This window comes from Nelumbo lutea, chromosome 4, assembly GCF_056320005.1.
Source record: "Nelumbo lutea isolate HS-2025 chromosome 4, American lotus-T2T, whole genome shotgun sequence".
NCBI classification, from domain to species: domain Eukaryota; kingdom Viridiplantae; phylum Streptophyta; class Magnoliopsida; order Proteales; family Nelumbonaceae; genus Nelumbo; species Nelumbo lutea.
Window position 1 is genome coordinate 19,305,707 of NC_142687.1, and position 24,872 is coordinate 19,330,578.

Consider the following 24,872-nt stretch of genomic DNA (forward strand, 5'->3'; position numbering starts at 1 on the left):
GCCTTCGAATTTTTAATTCCAGAACCAGAATTTCTAGACTGGGACCTAGGTCCACGATTTAAAAGGTTGGTATTTGATAATATGGTATCATAGCTCCGGATCTGCTGCATTTGTCGAGAGTTAAAATCAGCTCCCCACAAGACTGCCCTCACAACGTCCCACACCACACTTCCGCCGTGTATTTATACGGCGGGGATGTGTGCTGTGGCACGTTGTGTCTGGCAGTTGAGCAATGGGACATTTGTCGTGGAGTATATACAAGTGCAGCGCAGTCAGATGCAGCAAATCTCGGTACAAGAGGGACTACAGTTACAGCCCGCGAAAATCTGCCTTCTCCCAAAACTTAACTATATAACAACCAACTTCGAAAATTCGAATGGTTTTTGTTTCCTCAATTCCCAACTCACGCTCGTACATTAGAGACTAGGGTTTCAGCTTCTTAAGTTTCTATCCGTGGCTTTCAATGGAGTTCAGAGCCTGTGATAAGGATAAAGGCCGTAAGTTTTCGAGCTTATTGAAGCAACAGGGTAAAACGACAGTTGAACCATCGCAAGGTAATGCCGGCTCTAATTTCGAGCTTATTGAACCTTGCTCTTATTCATCGTTTCTTGGTTGTTCTTCACACCAATTTTGTAGCCCCTCGTTTCGATTATTGCTTAACCGCTGTTGTTTGTAGAAGAATCATCTCCATTTTTCTGATTATTGGTTTCAATCCCTGGCGATGGCTTCATCATTTTATTTGTGACAGTTTTGTCTTTCGTAGTTTGAACCTCTACGAGTATCACCTTTGCACTCGAATCGCGTCGCCAGACTTACATTTTCACTGCAGAAATTTGGAATTAAACCTATGGTTTACACGGAAATACTCATGCATGCACCAATTGCTTTCTGATCTTTACATTTGGACTATATATTGTTACCTCCCATTTGAGGCATCTGTGTTTTTAGTAGGACATGAAAATTGGGGATAACTTTGCCTAGCTTCTAATCAACTTTGTTGGTTCTCTGCAGCTTCTGCTATTTCCCATATTCTACAGCTAGATTGGCACTTCTCTAGAGATGAGCCGATACTACCAAAGAATATTGCGCCCCAGCCATTGTCATGTGATTCTGGATCGTCAAGTAGAGTGATGAACCTGCAATTAGTTGAGAGTCATCTTTCGCATGGGAGTTTGCGAGAAGAAACGACTATTAAGGAAGAGACTAAAGAAAGCATCAGGGAGAACATTATGCCATTGGAACTTGCAATCAAAAGAGAGCTGGCTTATCGAAGGAAGATACAGAGTTTGCGATTACATCCTTCTAATATCTCTAAAGAAGCCCCTGCAACATCCAAAGTAAAATTCCATTTCATTTTTCATCACACTTCTTAAAGAAATGCATGGGAGTTTGCGAGAAGAAACGACTATTAAGGAAGAGACTAAAGAAAGCATCAGGGAGAACATTATGCCATTGGAACTTGCAATCAAAAGAGAGCTGGCTTATCGAAGGAAGATACAGAGTTTGCGATTACATCCTTCTAATATCTCTAAAGAAGCCCCTGCAACATCCAAAGTAAAATTCCATTTCATTTTTCATCACACTTCTTAAAGAAATGAATAAAATAAATTAAATTTTTTGCATTTTGCAACTCAAGTATTTCGCTCTGCTATTTTTATTTGTGCTAATTGTTCATGAGACTGTTTTCTGTTGTATATCTGAATATCTCAAATAGTATGCGGTCAAATGTTTTTTAAACGATTTTGCAAGTTCTATTATTCACATCAAGTTCAACAGTTTTTGAAATTAAGTTTTCAATTAGAAAACAATTAGTATGTTATGAATGTGAAAAGCTGGAAGCAAGAATCTGGTAAGGCATTATTGTACATGATTGTAAGAGAACTGTTGGGTTTAAGCAAATTCAGTTGTACTTGCATTTTTTTTTTTGTAAATATTTATGCTATTATGATTGTACTTTTGCAATGGTGGTAAATAGAATAATCTAATGTTTTAGTTTCTTCATTACGTATTAGCATTTATTTATCCTTTCATAGATCATACTAGGGCTGCAAGTTCTATCTGTTTCTTCGAATTTGAATTTGAACCTATACAATTAAGGTTGATATAATCTGATTCTGTTTAAATATACGTGCTTATATCTATGTAAGCTTGTTTTCTATGACATAGTATTTGTTGAAACTAGGGATTATATGCAAAATTAAGTTCTTGGGTGAATGTCTTGGAAACAAGAGGTTTTAAAATAATTAGGATTAAAACAAAATGCAATGTAAATTTAATAATAATAAGAGTGGAGATCAAGGTTCCCTACTTCACTTTGCAATGGAGACCAAGAGATAGTTCAATGTAACCTTTTTCGTTACTTTGGTTCAATAATCCATAAGAAGGATAGATTTAGGAGGATGTTACCCATAAAACTAGGACAGAGTGGAGTCCTATGTGACAGGAGAATACCAATTATGCTGAAAGAAAATTTTAATGTAATGGTTACAAGGCCACCATAGTTTTGTATGGAATAGACTCCTGGAAAGTAACAAAATGTCTGAAAAATGAGTGTGAGTAATGCAAATGCTGACTTGGATGAGGGGAAAATTAGAAATGATAGGATCATAATGAACTTATTTGGAGGAACTTAATATTAGCTCCAACAGATGATAAAATGATGGAAAGCAGATTGAGATGGTTTGGTTATGTTCAGAGATCATCTTCAATACCAGTGAGAAGTGACTTGTTGCAGGTTGAAAGGTCTAGAAGGTCTTTTGGTAGAACAAACAGGGTATGAGTTGAAGTAGTGAGAATGGTCAAATGGCTTCATGTAACCAACCCCATTGTGAGCTTCGGGAAGCTCATGGCCGGCTCAAAGAAATGGAGTCACCGCCCATTTTTTAGAGGAAATGAGCCCTCATTTTTAGATTTGAAAGTCGATTTACTTGTTTTGATAATGATTCCGTTCTTCTCTAGGAAAGGCACCTAATTGAGAGATTTTGGATCTTAAGGATTGGAAGATGAAAGGTGTTAGGCACCCCTCTCTCCAAGTTGCTGTAGCAGCCCAATACGGGAGTTGTTTAGGCTTTATTTCATGTGAAAAACAATAGAAATAGTTGTTGGAAATTTGAAATCTGGAGAAACGTGCTCTCAACTTCTCCTAAGACTGATTTTGAGGTGATGTTATCGGGTCTTAAGTACTGACTTCCCTAAGGCCCTCGCCTCTTTGCCTCTATTCTCAGTCTAGAAGAAGTTGAGAACAATGGTTCTCCAATTTCTCAGAACTTCAAGCAACACAGAAAGCATAGACTCGAGCTACAGATAGGGTGAAAGGCTTACCTCTCGTGTATAACCTTGACTGTGATATTCCAACAATCAAATTGATCAAAAGAGTAGTTGAATGGACTCAATAGAGGTTTGATATGGATGAATGCTTGGGGATTTTGGAAAAATTTCAGATCTAAAACACAGATGGTGGTTTTTAAGTTTAAGGTTCAAATATCTGGGGGTTTCTCATGAATGGAAGTTTTACAGAGGTTGGGAGTGCTTCTAAGATCTCTACTCTTCAGATCCACACCCAAAGTTCTCTTAAAAGCCCACTCAGGTTTCCTCCCTTTTTTTTTCAAAGCTTGAGTTGGGTCTGTATTTATATAGGAAGGGAGAAGAAGATGTCTAAAACTTATTTAGCTACAGTGCCTGGGATTCAACGAAGATTTTTTACATAAATAGGCAAAGATTTTTCAAAGAAAATGGTGCTTGGTCAAGCCTTCTTCTTTGGTGAAAGGTTTTCTTCGATTTAGTGATGGTTTTCATGGGTTTTGTGCATCCAATGGTAGCTTGGGGCGTGCCTATCATGACAGTTTCGTATTTGTGGCTGTTAGTGGCAGAAAATGCAAGTTTGATGAACTTTTAAAAGTGGCTTTGTCTTTTCTTAGTTTTAAGCAAGGTTCAAAGTATTGACATTGGTCGTAGGGCGTATCGGCTTGTGTCGGTGCTTTTTTTTTTTAGTTCTACTTTTTTTTTTGAAATCGGTTCAAAGGGGCCAGTTTAAGGCCCGACTACCCTCTGAACCAGTGGCTGACCTGATACAACCCCTGTAGGGGTGTATTGGGAAGCCATCGACACGATATGTATCGGCTGATACGGGCTGATACACATCAATACTTTGAACCTTGGTTTTAAGTGGGGGCATCTTTGGGTTTTTGGGATTTTTGGGTCTATTTGGTTCAATTTCACTGGTCCAAGTGTTTGAACAGGTCAAGAATGACATCAGCCATCACACTTTTGAGGTTTCAGATTGGGAAAGATGAGGTAGCGATTCAATCTGGCGTGTCAAAATGGTATTTTCCTAGTTTAAGGGTCAAATGGAATTAGGTCGTAAAATTTGACGTGTTGGGGGTTTGATTGACCAAATAGGGTCGGGATGATGGAGATCTATGGTTGACAAATTCAGATCAATAAGATTTGTTGAAATAGAATCTTTGCTTAATGAATGGTCAAATGTGGGAATTTTGGGTGAAATTTGGTGGGTAGGCAATTTTGAGCTTCTTGAATCTGATGGAAGTGATGGATCTTTGATCAAAGGTATAGATTGATAGATTTGGTTTGGGTCAATGGCTTATCGGTTAATGAGACGGTCTGAAATAGAATCTCACTTTTTTAATGGTCAAATGGAGGAGTTTGGTCGTGAAATTTGACGTGCTAGGGTTTTTTGGGTTTCCAAACATAGTGAGGAGGTCTAATTGGTCAAATGAAGTTGGGAAGATGGATGATAAGCTCTAATCAATAAGATTTGTTGAAATAGGATTTAGGCTTGATGGTGGGTCAAATGAGGGAATTTTGAGCTAAAATTTGGTGGGTATGGACAAATTATGGTGAGGAGTCAAGTGGATGGTTCTGATATGAGAAAGAAATGGTTAATTTAGGTTTTTTAAATCTAGTTGTGGAGGGTCATCGGAATGGAGTTTGGACGCTTTTGAAGTTGATCATTGTAGACTTGTAGTGCGATTCACTAGTTGATTGTATCCTAATGATCTTTAGGTGACTGATGCATTGGATTAGGGTCGTTAGAAAGGAAGTTGGCATGATGAACGGTGGATGTATAGCTAATTTATAGTTTCCTAAGTTTGTAGGCCATATTTGATTGGATGTTGATGTTGATCTCAATGTTTTCATTTGTCCTATGGATTATGTCAAAAGAGGAATTTTTGGCTTTGTAAAGTCTCAATTTGATCTGGTTGTGATTCTAAGTTTTGTGGTCTAAAAGGAGGGTATAAAGAGGTAGGGTGAAGGGATTGATAAAAAATTGGGTGTTGACGCCCATATAATTTTTTTTGATAAATAACTTGACACGCATATAATTGGGATAAGGCTTAATTGAGTTATATTTATTACTAAAATTGGTTTGAATTTTGTATGTTTACTAGTCATAATTTCAAGCCTTGTTGCAAGCTATTTGTTTTATTGTTCAGTTATATTAGATGTATTTTGGTAAGTCATCTCAAGAGGCTGATATGGTGATTGGGGGGGGGGGCGAATAAGTGTTGTGACAAGAATGTAGCAAGAGCTAAATTAAATTAATTAGAGATGGTTTTGGTGGAAATTGAGGATTTAGAGGTATTGATGGAAAACAGAGGATTCAACTGTGACAACTCTGTCAGGAAACTCTTTTGGATGTTGAAAGCTGCTGGCAATCAACAACAAACCTGATGGAGCGCAATCCGGTCGGTCTCGCCTCTGAGCTGGAGCGTCGGGGAGCCTGAAACGGGAAAGAAGAGAGCTCCGGGTGGAACCCGATGTGATAACTCCGAAGCTCAAGTCAGTAATCTCTCAAAGGCAGAGTGTAGACCAGATAGCGCAAAGTTCACATACCTTGTCTGTTGGGGGCAGGGGGTTCTTATAATCACTTCTCGCACTCGCTCCGAGGCCCTTGTCAGGTCGGGTATGATTACTCTTGCGTCCGTCAACTCGGCCGTCGTCCTTTTTGCTGGGACAGAACCGCCACTGCCTAACCGTCTCTCTAACTGGAGATGGCGGTGTCAGGTGGCTGTTTTAGAGTGCGGCTGTCAAGCGTTAGATCCCAAGTCAGTCGGGTGCGGCGCCCTCGGGTACGGACTTCCTCAGTGTCAGGCATGGTACGATTTGTTTGGTTTTGGTGCCCAGACGGTGATGCAGAGTGGTGAACCAGGCGAAGCCTTGAGTTCGGAGGTATGTATAGGGCGGGCCAGTTCGGCAAGGTGTATCCCGAACTGCTACGAGGTTGGCCAGTTCGGCGAGGTATATCCCGAATTGATAAGGTAGGCCAGTTCGGCGTGTATCCTGAACTGTTACAAGGTTGGCCAGTTTGGCGAGGTGTATTCCGAACTGTTACAAGATTGGCCAGTTCGGTGAGGTGTATCCCGAACTGTTACAAGATTGGCCAGTTCGGCGGTGTATCCCGAACTGTTACAAGGTAGGCCAGCTCGGATTACTTTCTGGTTTGGGGCCGAGGGTGAGTTCGGGCCCCCAGTAGGGAGTTCGATCCGTTGGTGTCCCCTTGGTGTTCGCGCTTTAGGCTTGCTTTTGTGCCAAGCTGTTGTCTTTGCCACGTGTCGCATAACTGTGAGGTCGGGCCAAATCTTCCTTCATCAATTGCCCCCCCACTCCTCGTGCCAAGGGTCTTGCCCTGGTGCGGGGAGTTTTGCGAGGTGGTAGGTGGATTTGTCCCGTCCTTTGAATCTTGATTGTGCGAGTTGCTTTTGCGAGGGTTCTTCGGTTTCCGAGAAGGCGGGAAACTGACGACGCGTTTTGAATTTCAAAAATTCGCGCCGCTGGAACGTGACAACGGGTCAGGAAAAGGCGCGTCACTGCTAGACGTGCACTGGCATTTGTCAGGGAGATGTGCGGCGCGACCAGTTTCAGAAAGACGTGCGTCAACGCGACATCGATTTCAAAAAGACGTGCGCTGACGTTTCACTTTTTTTTGGAAAGACGTGCGCCAATCACGTCTCGATCTTAGGGGACGTGCGGTCAGCGCAAATGTGGGCCGTCGGATCGTCTTTGATCTGCACGGTCGGTTCTTGGTTACAGTAGCTATAAATAGTGGGGGACCCGAGTCGATTTGTCACTTCTACGGTTTGCCTATTGAGCTCGTGTCCAACTTTTCAGCTCACGTCCAAGTTTTTTCAGATCGCGTCTAGGCTGGTTACATAGCCTCCAAGGTTTTTGGCTTGTTCCCGTCTCCGGAGCCTTCAAAACTTTCTTCCGGTGAGTACTTTCTTGAATCCACCTCTTTTCCTCAATGTCTAGCTTTGATAGCTCAGACGACTCTTCAAGTAGGACCGACGTAGGTTCTATAAACCGAGCCGTATCCCCCAACTGCCTCAGTGATCCTGAGGTGGAACCCGAGGACTATGAACCAGTAGGCCGAGCCGCTTCGGGCAGTTTGGCGTCTACCTCTCGCTGAGGTCAGATGCTAGACAGGTTTGGTCCCTCGACCATGATGCCTGAGGGGCTTCAATCTATACTTGTGTCTTACAATCTGCCTGGGGGTATACATATTTTATTCCTTCGGGTAGCTTTCCTTGGGAACACGGTCCTGATGAGATCGTGATTTTTCGAGAGCAGCTCGCTGCGGGGTTGCGACTTCCTTTCCACCCTCTTCTCGTCGAAGTCATAAACCACTTCAGTGTCACCATTGTCCAACTTCATCCGAACTCTATTCGGAACCTGGTGGGGACAGTCTCCCTTTTTTGCGAGCAGAATTTCCCTTTAGACTTAGAGATATTCTCCTCCATCTTGATGCTCAAGAGACGGGCGGGTTCTCTTCCTGGGGGAAGATGGGCGTATTACCTTTCTCCTCGCTCGGGCTTTAAGCTTCTGCACGATCTTCCTAATAAAGTCTCGACGTGAAAGTGGGACTACTTCGGTGTGCGAAGTGCACAAGGATGGCCCTTTCAGACCGGGTGGGGTGAGGCCGCTCCTAATTCAGGTGTTACTCTCAACAAAGAGACGGTGAAGGGCCTTCGGCAATGGGCACGACTAGGTTTGAAGTGCCATTACTACTTAACGGAGGCCAAGCTTATTGCGGCCGGCCTGAGTTCGGGTAGGTTTCTAGTTCTGCGGTTTCTTGTTTCTTTGTTCCTTTATTTTTTCTGATGTCGAACTCGTTTCTGCAGGTGTGATGGATGCAGAGAGAACTCGTGGGGGGCGTCTGTTCCAAGGTATTAAGAGGAGGAAGCGGGTCGCCAAGCGAACTCGTACTGAGCTGCCCCCGGAAGAGGAGCCTCAAGTTCCAGACAACACGCCGGAGGATCTGCCCAGGGAGCCCGAGGTGACTCCACCGATGCATGAAGCTGCTGGGGTGCCTTACGCTAAGACCACTTATACGGGCGCTCCTACATACTCAAGTGCTCCTACTCACTCTGGGTCCACTCATACGCGGGCTGGGCCCTTGGGTTCGGGAGCTCAAGGGGAGTTCAGGAGCGTGTTGACGCTGAACTACGCTCTTCAGAAGGGTAGGGAGGCTACTTTCCCTGAGGAGATCGCGGCGTGGACCGATCTTCCTTTAAACCAGGTCGCCTGCCGCGCCGTAACTCATGCTATGGTGGTAAGTCAGATTTCGTCTGCCTTTTTCATTTTCTGTCGCTTTTGCTGTCATTGCTCACTTGTTTCTTTTGGTAGGTGAATTCTTCAATTCATGCGTTAGCAGCCCAAGTGGAGAGGAGCTCGCGACAGGCGCGAGCTGCTGAGGCTGCCGCTCATGCTGCTGAAGAGGCTTTCCGTGCTGCAGAGGCGAATACCCGAGCTGCTGAGGCAGCCGCTTATGCTGCCAAAGAGGCTGATCGCGTTGCAATGGCCAGGTAGGCGAGGTCTCAGCGTGATGCCGAGGCCATGGGGGTCGTTGTCAAGCACATGGCAGACTTGAATTTGGATTTGCAGCATCAAGTCGAATATCTTCAGGAGGACATCAGGGAGAAAACGCAGATTTTTTCCCAAGGCATTGAAGACGCCAAGAAAAAGGCCGTTGAAGACTACATTGCCTCTCCGCGTTTTGACGATCTGATGGTGGATTCTTACAGGAGGGGGTTCAAATTGAGTTGGTGGATGATCCGGAACACGTACCCCGACCTTGATGTTAGTGCCATATCCACTTCGAGTATAACTCAGGAGATGGCCAATGCTGCCGATGGCGAGCCGGACTCTGAAGGAGAGGCAGGGCCTTCGGGTGTTGTTGAAGTGCCTTCTGATGGCGAAGAAGTAGCTCCGGGCATGTAGCAAAATATTTTTTTTAAGTGCCTTCTGATGGCCAATGTACTGTTTCTTGTAACGAAATAGATAATCTTTTTGCCCGTGTTCCTTTTTCCCGAATTGTTTCTTTGTCGAACTGATAATATGCCACTTGTTCGGGTTATTATACTTCCGCGACCTGTTTTGCCGCTAGTCTTTTGCAGCGAACTGATTTTTTGCCGAGTTGATAATATGCCCTTTTCTTTGCTTGTTTACGCTGATGTTCTTCTTGGCTCTGTATCGTGGCCCATAGGACTTGATTTCGTCCACTTCGTTTGGCGGTTTATAGGTAGTATCGCCTTAAGTTCACGATGTTCCACGCTCGAGGTACTTGTTTGCCTTCCAAGGTTTCGAACTCGTATGCACCCCCGAGCGCTCTCTTTACTTTATAGGGCCCTTCCCAGTTTGGTCCAAGTTTGCCCACGCCAGGTTCGGGCACCATAATCTTACGAAGGACCAGGTCGTCGACTCGGAAGCTTTGTTGCTTTACTCTGGTATTGTAGTAGCGAGCTACCTGCTGCTGGTAGGCCGCTGTCCGGATATGCGCGAGGTCCCTTACCTCGTCCAGTAGGTCAAGGTTGGTATGTAACTCATATCTGTTTGTCCGATCGTCGTACGTTTCTAATCGCAATGTTGGTACTTCGATTTCCGCCGGGATCACTACTTCAGTGCCGTAGGTGAGGTTGAAGGAGGTTTCTCCTGTGGCGGTTTTTTCTGTAGTTCGATGGGCCCACAAGACATTTGGTAGCTCTTCGGCCCAGACGTGCTTTCAGTCCGGGCAGGATGGCTCTGTTCATTACTTTCGTCTAACCATTTGCCTGTGGGTGCGTGACTGATGTGAAGTTTTGCCGAATCCCCATGTTCTGGCACCACTCTTGGAACTTGATATCCTTGAACTATTTGCCGTTGTCGGAAATTAGTACCCGGGGTAACCCGAAACGACATACTATGTTCTTCCAAAAGAAGTTCTATATGTTCCGAGCCGTAATAGTTGCCAAAGGTTCGACTTTTATCCACTTCGTGAAGTAATCTACTACAACAACTAAGAATTTTCTTCCGCCTGTTGCTGGCGGGAATGGTCCCAGGAGGTCGATGCCCCATTGTGCAAAGGGCCACGGGCTGGCGAGGTATTTTAGGTCGGAAGCAGGCTGATGGTGGATATTGGCGTGTTTCTGACACTTGTCGCATTTTCTGACGAGCTCGACGGCTTCTGCCTTCATCGTTGGCCAGTAGTATCCTTGTCGAAGTGCTTTTTGGGCGAGTGCTCTGCCCCCCAAGTGTCTGCCGCACAGGCCTTCGAGAGTGTCGCGGAGTATGAACTTGGCTTCGGCAGGTCGCAGGCAACGCAAGTAGGGGAGCGTGTAGGACCATTGGTATAACCGTTCATCTATTATGACGTATTTGGCTGCCTGGCGCTGCACCCTCTTGGCCGCATTGCGTTCTGTAGGGAGGGTTCCGTCTATCAGGAAGCTCGCGAGTGGGTCGATCCAGCTCGGCTCTGCTTCGATGACGGGAGCGACCTCCTCTGCCCCCCGGAGAATACTAGGCCGAGGTAAATCCTCTATGTACACAGTTCTCACGTTGTTGTGACTTGTGCTGGCTAACCGGGACAGAGCGTCGGCCTCAGTGTTCTTTGACCTCGGGATTTGCCTGATGAAGTGTGACTAGAAGTTGAGCAGGGCCTCTTTTACTTTCGCCAAATATGCGATCATGGAGAGCTTGCGTGCTTCATACTCGCCTGTAACTTGGTTGACTACGAGCTGGGAATCGCTGCAGATGACCAAGTGCTTTGCCTTTACCTTTCGCGCTAAGTTCAGTCCGGCTATCAGTGCTTCGTACTCTGCCTCGTTGTTGGATGCTGCGAACTCAAAGCATAGTGCGTATTCTAATTTCGTGCCGCCCGGGCCGCATAAGACTATTCCAGCCCCGCTGCCTGGCTGGTTCGAGGAACCATCCACGTGAAGGATCCAGGGCTCCTCATCCCAGTTCACGTTTCGCCTGACCAGGAGAGATGCCACATTGGCTGCTACTTCACGGGGTTCAGACTCTATTGGCTCGGGAGCTCTTGGTTCGCCCGAACTGGGACCTTGGGCTCGACCTGTAGGGCTTCGTTGTTGAAAGTGCACTCGGCGATAAAATCTGCCAGAGCTTGGGCCTTAATTGCGGTCCGGGGTTTGTACTGGAGATCGTACTCGTTGAGTTCGATGGCCCATTTCGTCAGCCTACCGGAGACCTCGGGCTTCAGCAAAACTTGTCTTAGGGGTTTGTCGGTTAAGACAACGACGGTTTGAGCTTGGAAGTATGGGCGGAGTTTCCGAGCTGACATCACTAGTGCGTAGGCAATTTTTTCTATCTGCGGGTACCTTGTTTATGCTCCTTGCAGAATTTTACTAACTTAATAGATGGGCCGCTGGACCCGATCTACTTGCTTTACTAATACCGAACTGATCACTTCGTCGCTTGCCGAGAGGTACAGTTCTAGGACTTCGCCCTTCTTGGGTCTGGCTAAGGTTGGTACGGTGGCGAGGTAAGTCTTTAGCTCGTCGAACGCGAGCTGGCAATCTGGGGTCCATTCGAACCCTTTGCCTTTGATTGCCTTGAAGAAAGGCAGGCAGCAGTCTGCCGACTTGGACATGAAGCGGCTCAGAGCGGCTATGCGGCCGTTTAGCCTTTGAACTTCTTTTACTTTCCGAGTTGGTCTCATATCAAGGATGGCCTTTATTTTGTCCGAGTTGGCCTCAATGCCGCACCGGTTGACAATGTACCCTAGGAACTTACCCGAGGTGACACCGAATACACACTTGTTTGGGTTTAGTCTCATGTTATACTGATGCAGAATTTGGAAGACAGAATCCAAGTTTCTTATTAATTCTCGCGAAAACTGTGTTTTGACGACCTTGTCATCTACATAACATTCGATTTTCGTGCCAATTAAAGGCCGAAAAAGTTTATTTACAAGTTTTTGAAAGGTCGCACCAGCATTCTTTAGTCCGAAAGGCATGACCTTGTAGTACAGGCCGAACTCGGTAATGAAGTTGGTTTTTTCTTGGTCGGACTGGTCCATCTTAATCTGGTTGTAGCCTGAGTAGGCGTCCAGGAAGCTTAGCAGCTCGTGTCCCGAGGTCGCATCCACGAGGCGGTCAATTCGGGGTAGGGGGAAGTAGTCTTTTGGGCAAGCTCGGTTCAAATCGGTGTAGTCGACGCACATGCGCCACTTGCCGTTGGCTTTTTTCACCAGCACTGGGTTGGCTACCCAGCTCGGGTAATGAACTTCTCTTATGAAGTCTGCTGCGAGGAGCTTTTCGACTTCGTCGTCGATCGCCCTCCAGCGCTCTGGGGCTAAGTTGCGTTTCTTCTGTCTAATGGGTCTGACTACAGGGTCAGTGTTAAGCTTGTGAGTTATGAGGCTAGGGTCAATATCGGGCATATCTGCTGCGGACCATGCAAAAATATCTAAATTTTGGAGTAAGAAACTCACTAGTTCAGTTCGCAAAGGCTCCTTGACGGAGGCGCCGATCTATAGAGTTAGCGTCGAATCTGTAGCCGAGGTCGGGACTGCGACTGTTTCCTCAGTGGGCGAAGCTCGTTCCTCGAGGTCGTCGGTTGCCTTGTTTTTTCCCTTTAGGGCGGCAACATAGCATTTGCGGGACTCGAGTTGGTCGCCCCGCGCTACCCCCACACCGAAGTCTGTGGGGAACTTCATTGCCAGATAATAGGTGGAGACCATTGCACGCAGAATATGCGTAATTGGTCGCCCTATTACGGCGTTGTATGGGGAGGAGGTTGCGACCACCAGGAAATCGTGAGCGGGCGCCGATTTGAATAGTATGTCCGTCGAACTGCCTGAGTCGACCAGCACGCGCCGGACTTCGAAGTCGTTGATCCTTAGCTTTATGACGAGTGCATCGTCGTGGGGGTAGTGAACACCTCGCATGTCGTCTTCTGTAAAAAAGATCGGTTCTTCCTTCTTCGGCCTCTTGGGAGGGTTATGCTCCTCTCGGGCCGCTTCGCGAACTGACGTCCTTGCTGCCGCCGAAGTGCATCCTGCCACCACCGAACCGCCCACTATCACGTGGATGGTTCCCCGGACTGGCCTTTCTTCTAGGGGAGGTCGCTGCAAGACTTCGGTCGGTCTGTTGCTTGGCTCGGGGACATCCTTCTCGTGTTCCCCTTGCCGACCTACTTTATTACTATTGTCGTAGTGTACAAAATTTCTTAAGTACCCGCGACGGATGAGTCCTATCTCGTCGCGGAGATTATTACACTGCTCGGTGCTATGACCGTGATCTTTATGAAAACTGCAATATAAATTTTTGTTCCTCTCGTTGGGGTTGCTCTTCAAGCGAGGTGGCCACTTTACGTAAGGCGCGTCCTTGATCGTCATCAGAATCTCTGTCTGCCTTGCGTTCAATGGCGTGTAATCCGTCCGAACTACTAAGGGAGCTCGGGACGGTTGGCTCGACTTTGCCTCTCGGTTATGGCCTCTTTTGTCGCCGGGGTTGGAGGGCTGCTCACCCTCTCTTTTTCTTTTTTCCACCCCGCCTTCGATTCTCTGGTTGATCTCTTCCTCTGTTCTCATAAACTTGTCCACGAGCTTGAGGAAGTCGGCCACGGTTGCTGGTTGGCTGGCCACCATGTGCCATTTGAACTCTTTGTGCGTCACCCCTCTTTTGGCCGTGGCGAGCTGTACCGCGGGGTATAACCGAGGGATCTGCAAACATGCTTCATTGAACCGTTTGATGTAGCTCCAGACAGGTTCTCCCTCTCTTTGGATTACCCCGAAGATACTTTCCTCGGTTTTGGGACACCTTTTACTGGTGACAAAGTGCGCAGTGAAGATCTGCACGAACTGGGGCCAGTTTTTTATTGACTCGGAAGCTAGGTTCCGGTACCAGGTGCGGACCACCCCTCTGAAGGTGGTGGTGAAGGCCACGCACATGCACGACTCGCTTGCCCTAGCGAGGTGCATTTGCAACTGAAACGCGTTGACGTGGTCGTTGGGGTCGAAGGACCCATCATACTTGTCCAGAGAAGGGAGTTTGAAATCTCTAGGCAAGGGGACTGCCAAAAGTTCTGCTGAAAGGGGGGAAGGAATTGAGAGAATGGGGACGATTTTTACCTCGCCCGAGCTCGTTTCTTCCTTGCCTCTGAGCTCGGGTAGCACGCAAGTAGCGGTTCGGCGACTTCGCCGGCGACTTCGCCGGCGCCTTCTTTGAGTGGGCCTGGTGCTGGCGCTGCTTGCCTCCGTGTTGCCAAGCTCAATGGGCCCGGGTTGTTGGCCTGCTGCTAAGGCGCTGAAGCGGTTCTCCGTGAGTGGGAACTCGGGCTTGGAGCACCGAGGTGACTTTGTTGGCGAGGTTCTTGACCCACCCGCGGGCTGTGAGGCGGGGGTGATCTTTTTTTGCTTTTGGCCCCGGGATGAGGCCTAACTGTTAGGGGGGTTTTGCGGTCAGGAAGCCTCTCCTTGGTGAGGTCGTCCACCTTGGGGGGAGGCCTTGACCGGCTTTGAAACAGGGTGCCGGGGGGGGGGCGGCTGGTTCAAGGGTAGCTGAGGGAATTGTTGTTGATAATGGTGTTGGGAGAGGTGGTGCAACACCTGGTGCTGCTGGAACTGCTGGATTTGGGCCTGCATTGCCCGCATGCATTGCATCAGATCATCTATCTGGTTTTGGCGGGCCGCTAAGTTCGTTTCGATGGGTAGTGGGAGAGGTACCACCGCGTGTGGCACATTCAAGCTTGGGATCCCATCCACTGAAAAGGGGATGGTGAACTGCCCAATGCACACCGCCGGAGCATGAAGTTGCTCTCCGGTAGTGGCTGTTTCGGTTCCACGTCCGGCACTGCTGGAGGAGGCCATTTCAGTGTTGGAGTTTTTGAAAGGGGGTAGGTAGAAGAGATTTAGAGGGAGGCTTTTAGAAGCAAGTTCCCATAGACGGCGCCAATTGATGGAGCGCAATCTGGCCGGTCTTAGCTGTCAACGAACTCGCCTTTGAGCTGGAGCGTTGGGGAGCCTGAAACGGGAAAGAAGAGAGCTCCGGGGTGAACCCGGTGTGATAACTCCGAAGCTCAAGTCAGTAATCTCTCAAAGGCAGAGTGTAGACCAGATAGCGCAAAGTTCACATACCTTGTCTGTTGGGGGCAGGGGGTTCTTATAATCACTTCGCGCACTCGCTCCGAGGCCCTTGTCAGGTCGGGTATGATTACTCTTGCGTCCGTCAACTCGGTCGTCGTCCTTTCTGCTGGGACAGAACCGCCACTGCCTAACCATCTCTCTAACTGGAGATGGCGGTGTCAGGTGGCGGTGGTAGGTGGCTGCTTTAGAGTGCGGCCGTCAAGCGTCAGATCCCAAGTCAGTCGGGTGCGGCGCCCTCAGGTACGGACTTCCTCAATGTCAGGCATGGTACGACTTGTTTGGTTTTGGTGCCCAGACGGTGATGCGGAGTGGTGAACGAGGCGAAGCCTTGAGTTTGGAGGTATGTATAGGGCGGGCCAGTTCGGCGAGGTGTATCCCGAACTGCTACGAGGTTGGCCAGTTCGGCGAGGTATATCCCGAACTGATAAGTTAGGCCAGTTCGACGTGTATCCCGAACTGTTACAAGGTTGGCCAGTTCGACGAGGTGTATTCCGAACTGTTACAAGATTGGCTAGTTCGGCGAGGTGTATCCCGAACTGTTACAAGATTGGCCAGTTCAACGGTGTATCCCGAACTGTTACAAGGTAGGCCAGCTCGGATTACTTTATAGTTTGGGGCCGAGGGTGAGTTCGGGCCCCCAATAGGGAGTTCGGTCCGTTGGTGTCCCCTTGGTGTTCGCGCTTTAGGCTTGCTTTTGTGCCGAACTGTTGTCTTTGCCACGTGTCGCATAACTGTGAGGTCGGGCCAAATCTTCCTTCATCAAAACACATGTCTGAAAAGAATCCTCTTTCTCTGAAAATTTTGCAAAAATCAATCCTCTTTGATGTGAAAAGGAACTATTTATAGGGTTTTCTTGATGGATCAGTGTAAACCTTTCCCTTTTATCTTTGTTGAAACTGATTAACAAAAAGTTTGTGCAGCATAGTCCAAGGATATATTAGAGACCATGGTTCTGTACGATGAACAGGCGGGTTGAGAAGGGACAACTCAACTTTGCGCTTGGTGGTCCTATACATTAAAATGTTTTCCAAAGTGGGAACCGTGATACCTGTAATAATGATATAAAATAATACTGAAATCATTGCATAAACAGATGAAGTCAGTGAGTTAACGTTGATATTACTGAGGATGTGCCATATAAGATTCGCTTTTGAAAACTATATGTGTTGGATGTTTGTTGGTTATGAATCTGTATTAGATAAAATAGACAAGTGTATGTGGATAAAATAAAATAGCATGGCTAATACCATTACAGATGTTATCTAAGATGTTGGGTCATTGAAAGGACCTCCTGTTTTCCTTTATGTTTTCTTTTCTTGTTCAATACTTAATATCATTATATTGCTGAACAGGTGTCTCTATTTCTCCTTTTCCTTATTTATTATTTCTTATTCTAGGGGCCATTTCTAAGTTCAAATCTAGTAGGAACAAAGAGGAAAGCAGCACCCGGCAACCTCCAAAACTTGTCATCTCAACAACCTTTACAATCACATAGTTGCCGAGCCCATCAAAACCAACAAGTGAATCCATCCAGCAAGCTCAAATGCTTGCCACCAAGAGAACCACAGCCATCGTGTAGTCGCCATCCCATTCAAAACCAACCTGTTAACTCTTCCAGAAGCCTCCAATGTTCTCCGCCACAACAATCTCAACCATCATATAGCTACCAACTCCGCAACCTATTCTGCAAGGTCTGCCAGGTGCAATTCTCAAGTGCGTTAAGTGTCAAGCAGCACCGTCAAGGCAGTGAACACAAGGCCAAACAAAAAGAGCTGGAGGAAAAATGGAAAGATGGTGGAGGGAAAGGCAGCCAGCAATTATGGTGCAAGTTGTGCAGTGTCCCATGTCCAAACGAAATATGCTTCAAGCAACACCTTAGAGGCAAGAAGCATGCTGCTTAGCTCGAAGCACTTCAGAAAGAAAAGAAAACAAGAGAAGAAGAGGCAGAAGCTGCAATGGTGAAATGGAGTGCAGAACTGGAATGGGAGACATTTGGATGAAGATATAGGGGAGTGGTTTTTTGCCAGGTATGAAGGAATGGTTAAACAGTTGATAAAATTTCCACTATGGGTGCAAATAAGTAAAACTTCATCAAATGCATTATTGAGTATTGACATTGAAATTTGATGTTTTACCTGATGAGCAATGCCCTGGGTATGGGTTGGTCAATCCCATGCTGAATACAGTGGCTGCTACTGGCTTGTGTACCATGGATCGATCCCTTGCATCCTGTGGCAATTCAATATGTACATGACTAAGGGCACTTCAACACGTGTCATGTCATTGTCATCTAACTCTTGTGCTTGAAATTTATTACTGCTTGTTGCATATAGTAAAAGCATTAGTCTTTAATGCTTTTCACTGTTGCAACCACTGTAACTTGGCTAATAAGTGGATAAATGTTGAGGGAGGATACTGATTCTAGTTTTCTCCAATCTGGTAGTGTTTCTGCAGTTTCTCATGGATTGCTTTTAAAGTGTCAACCTTGAGCTCTAGATCTTGTGCTGTTATATGCTTTGATTCATGAGATGACTGGTTGCAGGAGGTCCGCACGCTTGGAAGGACATGAGGAGAGGCCCTAGTTGTATCTATCTGTACTGGGAGAGCCATCAGTAAAGGGCCACAGCTTGTTAACCACCTATAAGGTCCAAAACCAAAAGGCTGAGCAGATTGGATCATTCTTACCGTCTGATCCATGTATATTTTTAGTTAGATAAAATTCATTCTATGAAGAAAAATCTACCGAGAGAGAGAGACGCTTGACTTATAGCTTCATCTATTTTTTGCTTCTCATTTTGGTGCTGTATTTTGGTTGTCCCTAGAGGCCGCTCTGCTTAATGGTGCCAGCAGGTTCTCTTTAAAAGGAGATGGAATTTGTTTCATCTATTGCATCTATCTATTCATAAAACATGATATAGTCATTCATTTGAATGTCGGTGAAATACTACAGATACTAGAAAATTGTCTTTACTGGAGAGAGATCAGAAAATTAGAACTTAGAAGTAAAAACAACCACCGAAACTATGGGGTCTGAAGGGTCAATCTATGGGTTTGTGATCCCTGTGTCTTCTTAAATTGCATGTGGAGAGGAGATTGGACTGACCTTTGAATGGGTGAGTCGTCACTTAAAAGAGGTAGTTCAGGAATGTGTATTTACTTGGATAATGAAGAAAGAAATTCTATTAGGGTGTGTTTCATTGGTCCTACCTTTTCTTTCAATCCAAACATAACATGGGGTTAACACTCAAAGTATAATTTGCGGGACATGATAAAAAGTAAATCGATCAAGCTGATGGTTTGTATAGTTTCATAGGAAATGTCTTAGGTGGTGTTCGGTAATGTGTTCATCTTGTGGATTGATCATTTAGGTTTACGTCATAAGATGGATTTCCCGTTCGGTTGGTTGTGGATGGGATCAATCCACATTATATTGTGGATCGTTTCCGATTATAGTCCAAGAGCTTGGCTGATTTATAGTATTTTCACACTATTTTGATACAATACATCTCTTTTACATATATTTTTTTTCTTTTTAATTTTTAAATTTAAAATTTTAGTTTTTTAATATTTTATCAGTAAAATAATGGTGTTCATTCTCTACTTTTTTTTATTTATTTAAATATTAAATTTTAATGTTTTTATCAATCAAATAATATTTTTTAATATTTAAAATATTTTTTAATTATGTTACTATCGTTTTTATTAAAATTAATATTTATTGGTTAATATTAATTTATTGATGCCTTTTTTTCAATATATTTATCATATAAAATGTAAAAATTAGACATTTATGATTGACTACGTAAATTACGCATAAAATGTATATGAGATACATTGAATAAATAAGTGTGGTGTGGATTAATCCACACCACGCCTATAGAATGACACTGTGGGTGTGGACTAGTCTAATCTACGTAATCTGAGGATTGGTCATTGCCATAAGGTGTGGTGTGGATTAGTTGGCGCTCACCAATTTCTCATCCACACTATAGAACACTCCCTTAGTAACATGTCTTAAATTCCTTGTAGTGTCTACACAAGGCATGTAATGAGTAGCAACTATTAAACTGTATTTGGCACAAGAAGCAAGTCTTTTATCGTGCATATTGATTAGGTTGAAAATCCACTAGATCATCTCTGGAGGAGACAATTATGGATGTTTTATGATATTTTTGATGAATATATTTGGCTTTATAAAAATAGGAAATTTCCCGATTAGTACTTTGTACTTTGGGCTTAGTGCCACTTTGGTTCTTGCTTGGTACCTTGTACTTTGGGCCTAGTGACATTTCAGTCCACAAACTTTAAAATGTGACAATTTAGTATCCGAACTTTCAAAACATGCCAATTTAGTACCTATCGTTAACCAACCATTTAATGAATCATTAAGTGGTATTTGAAAAGACACAAATGCCCTTTGAGTGTCATCTAGTTTTCTTTATCAACCGTATAAATATTGACAGAAAATGAATAGTCCCAAATCATTTTCTCTTTTATTCAAGAAAATTGGGGTCGTTAAATGTTTAGATGATTAATAAAGAAAATTAGATGACACCTAAAGAAAATGTCTTTTCAAATGCCACTTAACGGTTGGTTAGCAATTGATTAAAGATAGCTATTGGATTGTCACATTTTGAAAATTTAAGGCCCCATTTGGTTTGCAAGAATAGGGTTCTGGAATCAAAATCAAAATGGGCTATTCCGATTCCAACTGTTTGGTTGGGTGGAATCGGAATCCCATTCCCATTCATGCTAGAATGACATTCCCCCATTTGAGAGAATGGCCATTCCCTACCCATCCCTTGGAAATGAAATCCTATTCTTGTTGATTTTAATTCCCATTCCCATTATTGTATGAGAATGGATCATTCCAATTCTGATTTCAAAGAATTTAGATTCCAATTGCGAGTCAAACGAACTCAAAACTGAATTATTGCATTTTAAAGTTCATGCCCAAAGTACAATGTAACAATCGGGGACAGTTCAAGCCCAATAAAAAAAGGTGTGCTTGGCTGCAATGCAAAAAGCATATTTTCCTTTTAATCTGGTAAATCATTTGAACGCACATCTACATTATCTGAAGTAAATGGATAACATTCCAAGACAATAAAGATCAGAAGTTTGTTTTCAAGAAAATCTCAATAACCTCATTCTGACATGTTAAAGTTGGTGAAGGGTTAAAAGGGTATTCAAAGAATTTCCTTGATTACAATTCTTGCAAGCACAACTGCCAATCCGCTATTTATTTTTTCTTTTTCCTTGTCAAAACATGACATTGTCTTCAATACCATATGGGTTTTCCTGTATGGCAATGTTTCTACTGTATTATGGTAGAAAATTTCTCATGGCTTATTGTGTACAAAAAAAAAAAGAAACTTTTTCACCCCCGAAACTTTAGCCTTGTTTCTCAAGGAACCTCTTAGCCTTCTTGTAAGTCTTCTTCAAGTGCATTCCAACTCTAATAAGATCCAGTTTAATATTTTGGTTCTTCAGATAGATGTTGGTATTGGACCAAGCTAGCTTAATTACAGCTTCTGGGTTCCTTAACACCAAGTCATCCTTCCCATACTCATCCACCAAGCTGCTCTCGTCCACTGTAATCTTATACTCCATGTACTCCAATCCCATATCTCTCGCCGGTTTACCAAAACAAATTTCCCCAAGCCAGTCGATTCCTATTGGTACCACCTGCACTAACACTGACCCAGGCCGAAGGAACAAGAAATGCGTGAGCGCCGCACCGTGCACTCCCATCATCGCATGGCTCGCGTTGATCATCTTGTATGCTTCACTCAGAGACGTATAGCGAGTCGGCTTAAAAACGACGACGTCGAACCCTATCTTCTTCGCCCGCTGTACGACTTCTTTCTGGTTTAAGATCACACGGCCGACACCACCGGTGCGACCCACCAAAACAAGACGAGGACGGGCGGTTGATGGGCTGGAGACGTGGAGATGCTGGTGGTGCATGTAGGCGGTCTGGAGCAAAGCGCGGAAATCAAGGAACGTCTCTTTATTGGGTAATAATGTGGGGTCGATCGTCATAAAACCTTGTGATATGAGACCGACAGTTGCAGATGGGAAGCAATGTATAGCGGTTTCGTTGTCGAGGTTGATGACCGGGTAGGGGCTGAAGCTTCGAAGCAGTTCGGCATACTTGCTAAGCCACCAATCGCGACAATTGGCGACGATAAGGACGGGGTCCACCCCGGAAAAGAGTGAGCGGGTAGTGAGGAAAAGGGGGACGAACCCGTCGCTGAAGTCGTGAAAGAGATTACCGGTGTAGCCACCGGCACTGAAGACGAGCGCTGGCGCATGGTGCTGGATTTGGCAGGAGTCTGTGGAGGGATCGGAGGTGAGGGTGATCTCTTTGATGCCTGAGATGATGCCATTTTCCCATTTCCGAGGGTAGGGACGAACTTTCTCAAAAGTGCGTTGGGGTGGAGAGGGAGAGGTTGTGTCTTGGTGGTTGACGTTGTCGTTAACCAAGGAGAAAGTCGATAAATTTGGGTTCATGAGGGTTGGGGCGTTGAGGGTGCAGAGATCGTAGCGTTCATGAGAGCGGTCGCAAATGATGGGTGTGGCTGGGGCGGCAGGCTTTGATGGGACCGCTGCCGGTCTCGGCCTTGTTTCCACTTTGAGACGTTTTTCAGCTGCAGAGCAAGGGAAGCGCTTAGAGTCAGGAGTCAAAGAATAGAGCAGACTGCGCGTCAAATAAGTTAAAAGACTCTAGGGCCTGTGACAAAACCAACGTGATTGTGACTGAAGAAGATGCATAAATTGCAAAGCGTCTAGTCGTCTCGTCTGCTTGTAGCTCCTTTGGTAGAGTTTGCAAGAAAACCAGATCCGTTGACCCAAGAAATTTTAATTTATTCTAATCTAACGCATTTCGTGCAGAATGATGAATGATCAATTGATAATTCTTCCAACTTACAACCCTCCTTTTGTAATCGAGTACGTTTAACACTCTCATGACCTAGCGACCTAGGTCATTGGCAAGATAATGCCTGGCCATCTGGGGTAATTTTGGTTATGTAAAATATTTAAATATATATGTATATAGATTAATTTTGTTAATAATCACTATTTCGATGAAAATCTAATGGAAGGTGAGTCTTAAACAATAAAATTTAGGCATCATAACCGAAAAATTTGTCACAAATCAAGCGGGTATCATAGATACCATAATCAATAAGATGGTATTTATCAAATTTCACAAATAGGCTTTGATTGGTCTGGCTAATATCTTTTTGCACCATAGTCATAAATTCTTTCTAAAATTTACTATCTAAATTTTTAAAGTTTTAAAAATTCATGGTAAATTTTAAGATAATATCCAAAAAACAATAAATTGATTTTTTAAACACCAGTATTTATTGATTATGTAAACATGGCATGGTAGTTATATGATGTGTCACATCATTATGGTTTTGGTCATAATGTTTCTACTTGATGATGATCGTACTTTGTACATGCAAATCATAAATTTATGGTTCAAACATATTGCATTGTGTAGTTCAAGAAAAAATATATTGTCATTTTAGAAAACAAAATGATATAGTTCTCCAACCATAAAATATATTGTCATTTATATATATGGATAAATCTATGATTCTCCAAAGGCATGATAATAGAAGAGTTTTTTGACCAATCAAAACTCCCTGTGAATTTTGAGGAACACCTGATTGGTTACAAATATTATAAAAGTTGATTGGTTATAAGTTTTTCCATGGTGAAGACTTTACAGAAGCATGAGACAAACACCACCTAATGTAACGGGAGTTGACCAGTCATTGTATCGCAAAAGCGTGATTTATGTTAGAGACGGTTACGTGTGTGAAGAGAAAAGAAAGAAATGGAAAAAGCTAAATGAAAAGAAAGAAGAAGCTTGATGGTTCGTACCTGCAGGAGTTGATCTTCTCAATGAAGATGTCGAAATAATGGAGATGGTGATTTGGTGAATGTAGAGTAAGGTAAATAACAGGATGCATATGGACATGATCAACGGCGTCACACACCCTCTCTTCATCTCTTGCGGAGTCCAACTCAACTATCTAGATCAAAATTGAAAACTAATGCTCACAAAAATCAAGTCTTAGCCTTCAGTCCCCGGTCCTCGCCTTCGATTCCGTTGCATTAGTACTCTCTGATCGATCACGCGGATGGAAGTAGACAATCCTCCGTTTTTGCTTCTTGATCTAGGGTTTCTCCGTCACCAAAACGAATCTCGCTGAGGACCTGAGAAGCAACCCGCAATATTAAGCAAAGGAAAAGTCACAAGCCATGAATAGCGAGATTTGAGAGAACTAATCTCCAATTTCATCAAACGATATCATGATGAATACCTATAGCTAGCCTCTTAATTAGTTCCGTGAGACTATTTAGAAGAGAGGAATCGATAAAAAAACATCAATCAGATATGCAGAGGCATTTTCATCCTGAATCTATGTAACAATCGACTGACTTTCAATCCTACTGCAATTCCCTAAAATTTTAAGCTTACCAATGAAAATATTCCAAAAAGAAAGTAAAGAAGAGAAGGAAGAAATCGAAACCTTTGGCCTCCTTTCATCCTATCATCTACATGTTGAGATAGATGGGAGCGGAGACCACGTCGAACAGAGAGAGAGAGAGAGAGAGAGAGAGAGAATGTGGAAGGAGGAGCAACTTTCTAAGGGGCGGCGGAAAATGGAGAGCAACCAGGCGTAGAGGCCGCTTTTGGCGGGGGAGGTTTTAGCATTTGTCCGAAACCAGGAGAGGTTTAAGTATTTATGACGACGAGAACGTGTACTTACATATGCAACTCCTCACGAGTCATTTCACAGTGAAGGAACCTCATGGAAGTCATGTTCATAGATGGAACAGTCCACCAAAAGTCGTTGGATTGAAAGTACCATATAATAATATAGTATGTTCCATGTCATTTCCCATATATACTATATATTTTTGATAAAATATTATGCTTTGTATATAAGATACTTTACTTATATGGAATACAAACATATATGAAAGAAATTATACCAAATCGGTAATATACAGTTCTTAGCCGGGTTGGGTTGGATGGGCCTACGGCTTGCTGAATTGGTCTCTGCTGTTCAGAGGGTTTTTTCCAACGACCTCACATGCACATCCCACCGTGAAATAGGAATATCTCTCGTAAATAATAATATATAAGTACGGGAAATGTTTTCAATGCACGGTAGGATGTGCTTGTAAGGTCGGTGTGAGGCACCATGTGTGAGGAGCAGATCCGGTCTTGGGTTTGCTTGTAGAATTGTAAATTGGGTTGTGCTGCTTGTGGCTTGGCCCGATTTTAGACCAATCTAGTATAGCTCGACAAGATAGCATGCGGGCCATGCCAGGCCCGGCACGATGGTTCATCTGTCGTGCTGGGCCTAGGGTTTTAGGTCTGCAGGTCGTGCCACACACGGCTCGCATGCCGGCATGGCCTATATATATAATATTTATGTATTTATATAATATATAATAT

General features: G+C 44.4%; 1 protein-coding gene and 1 long non-coding RNA gene across 2 annotated transcripts; one reads left to right on the forward strand and one right to left on the reverse strand.

Moving 5' to 3' along the window:
* Positions 1 to 213: 213 nt before the first annotated feature.
* LOC148854380 (uncharacterized) lies at positions 214 to 18,303 on the forward strand. The gene is made up of 4 exons (XR_016112355.1): positions 214 to 554; positions 1,012 to 1,554; positions 16,780 to 17,409; positions 17,925 to 18,303. It is a non-coding gene; the product is annotated as an uncharacterized LOC148854380 (long non-coding RNA).
* A 2,291-nt stretch (positions 18,304 to 20,594) lies between these two features.
* On the reverse strand, positions 20,595 to 24,113 carry LOC148854381 (xylan glycosyltransferase MUCI21-like). The gene is made up of 3 exons (XM_088940910.1): positions 23,938 to 24,113; positions 23,285 to 23,620; positions 20,595 to 22,035 (listed from the first exon to the last, which is right to left on the reverse strand). The coding sequence occupies exons 2-3, from the start codon at positions 23,409 to 23,411 to the stop codon at positions 20,777 to 20,779; spliced, it is 1,386 nt and encodes a 461-aa protein (XP_088797036.1). The 5' UTR covers positions 23,412 to 23,620; positions 23,938 to 24,113; the 3' UTR covers positions 20,595 to 20,776.
* Positions 24,114 to 24,872: the final 759 nt, after the last annotated feature.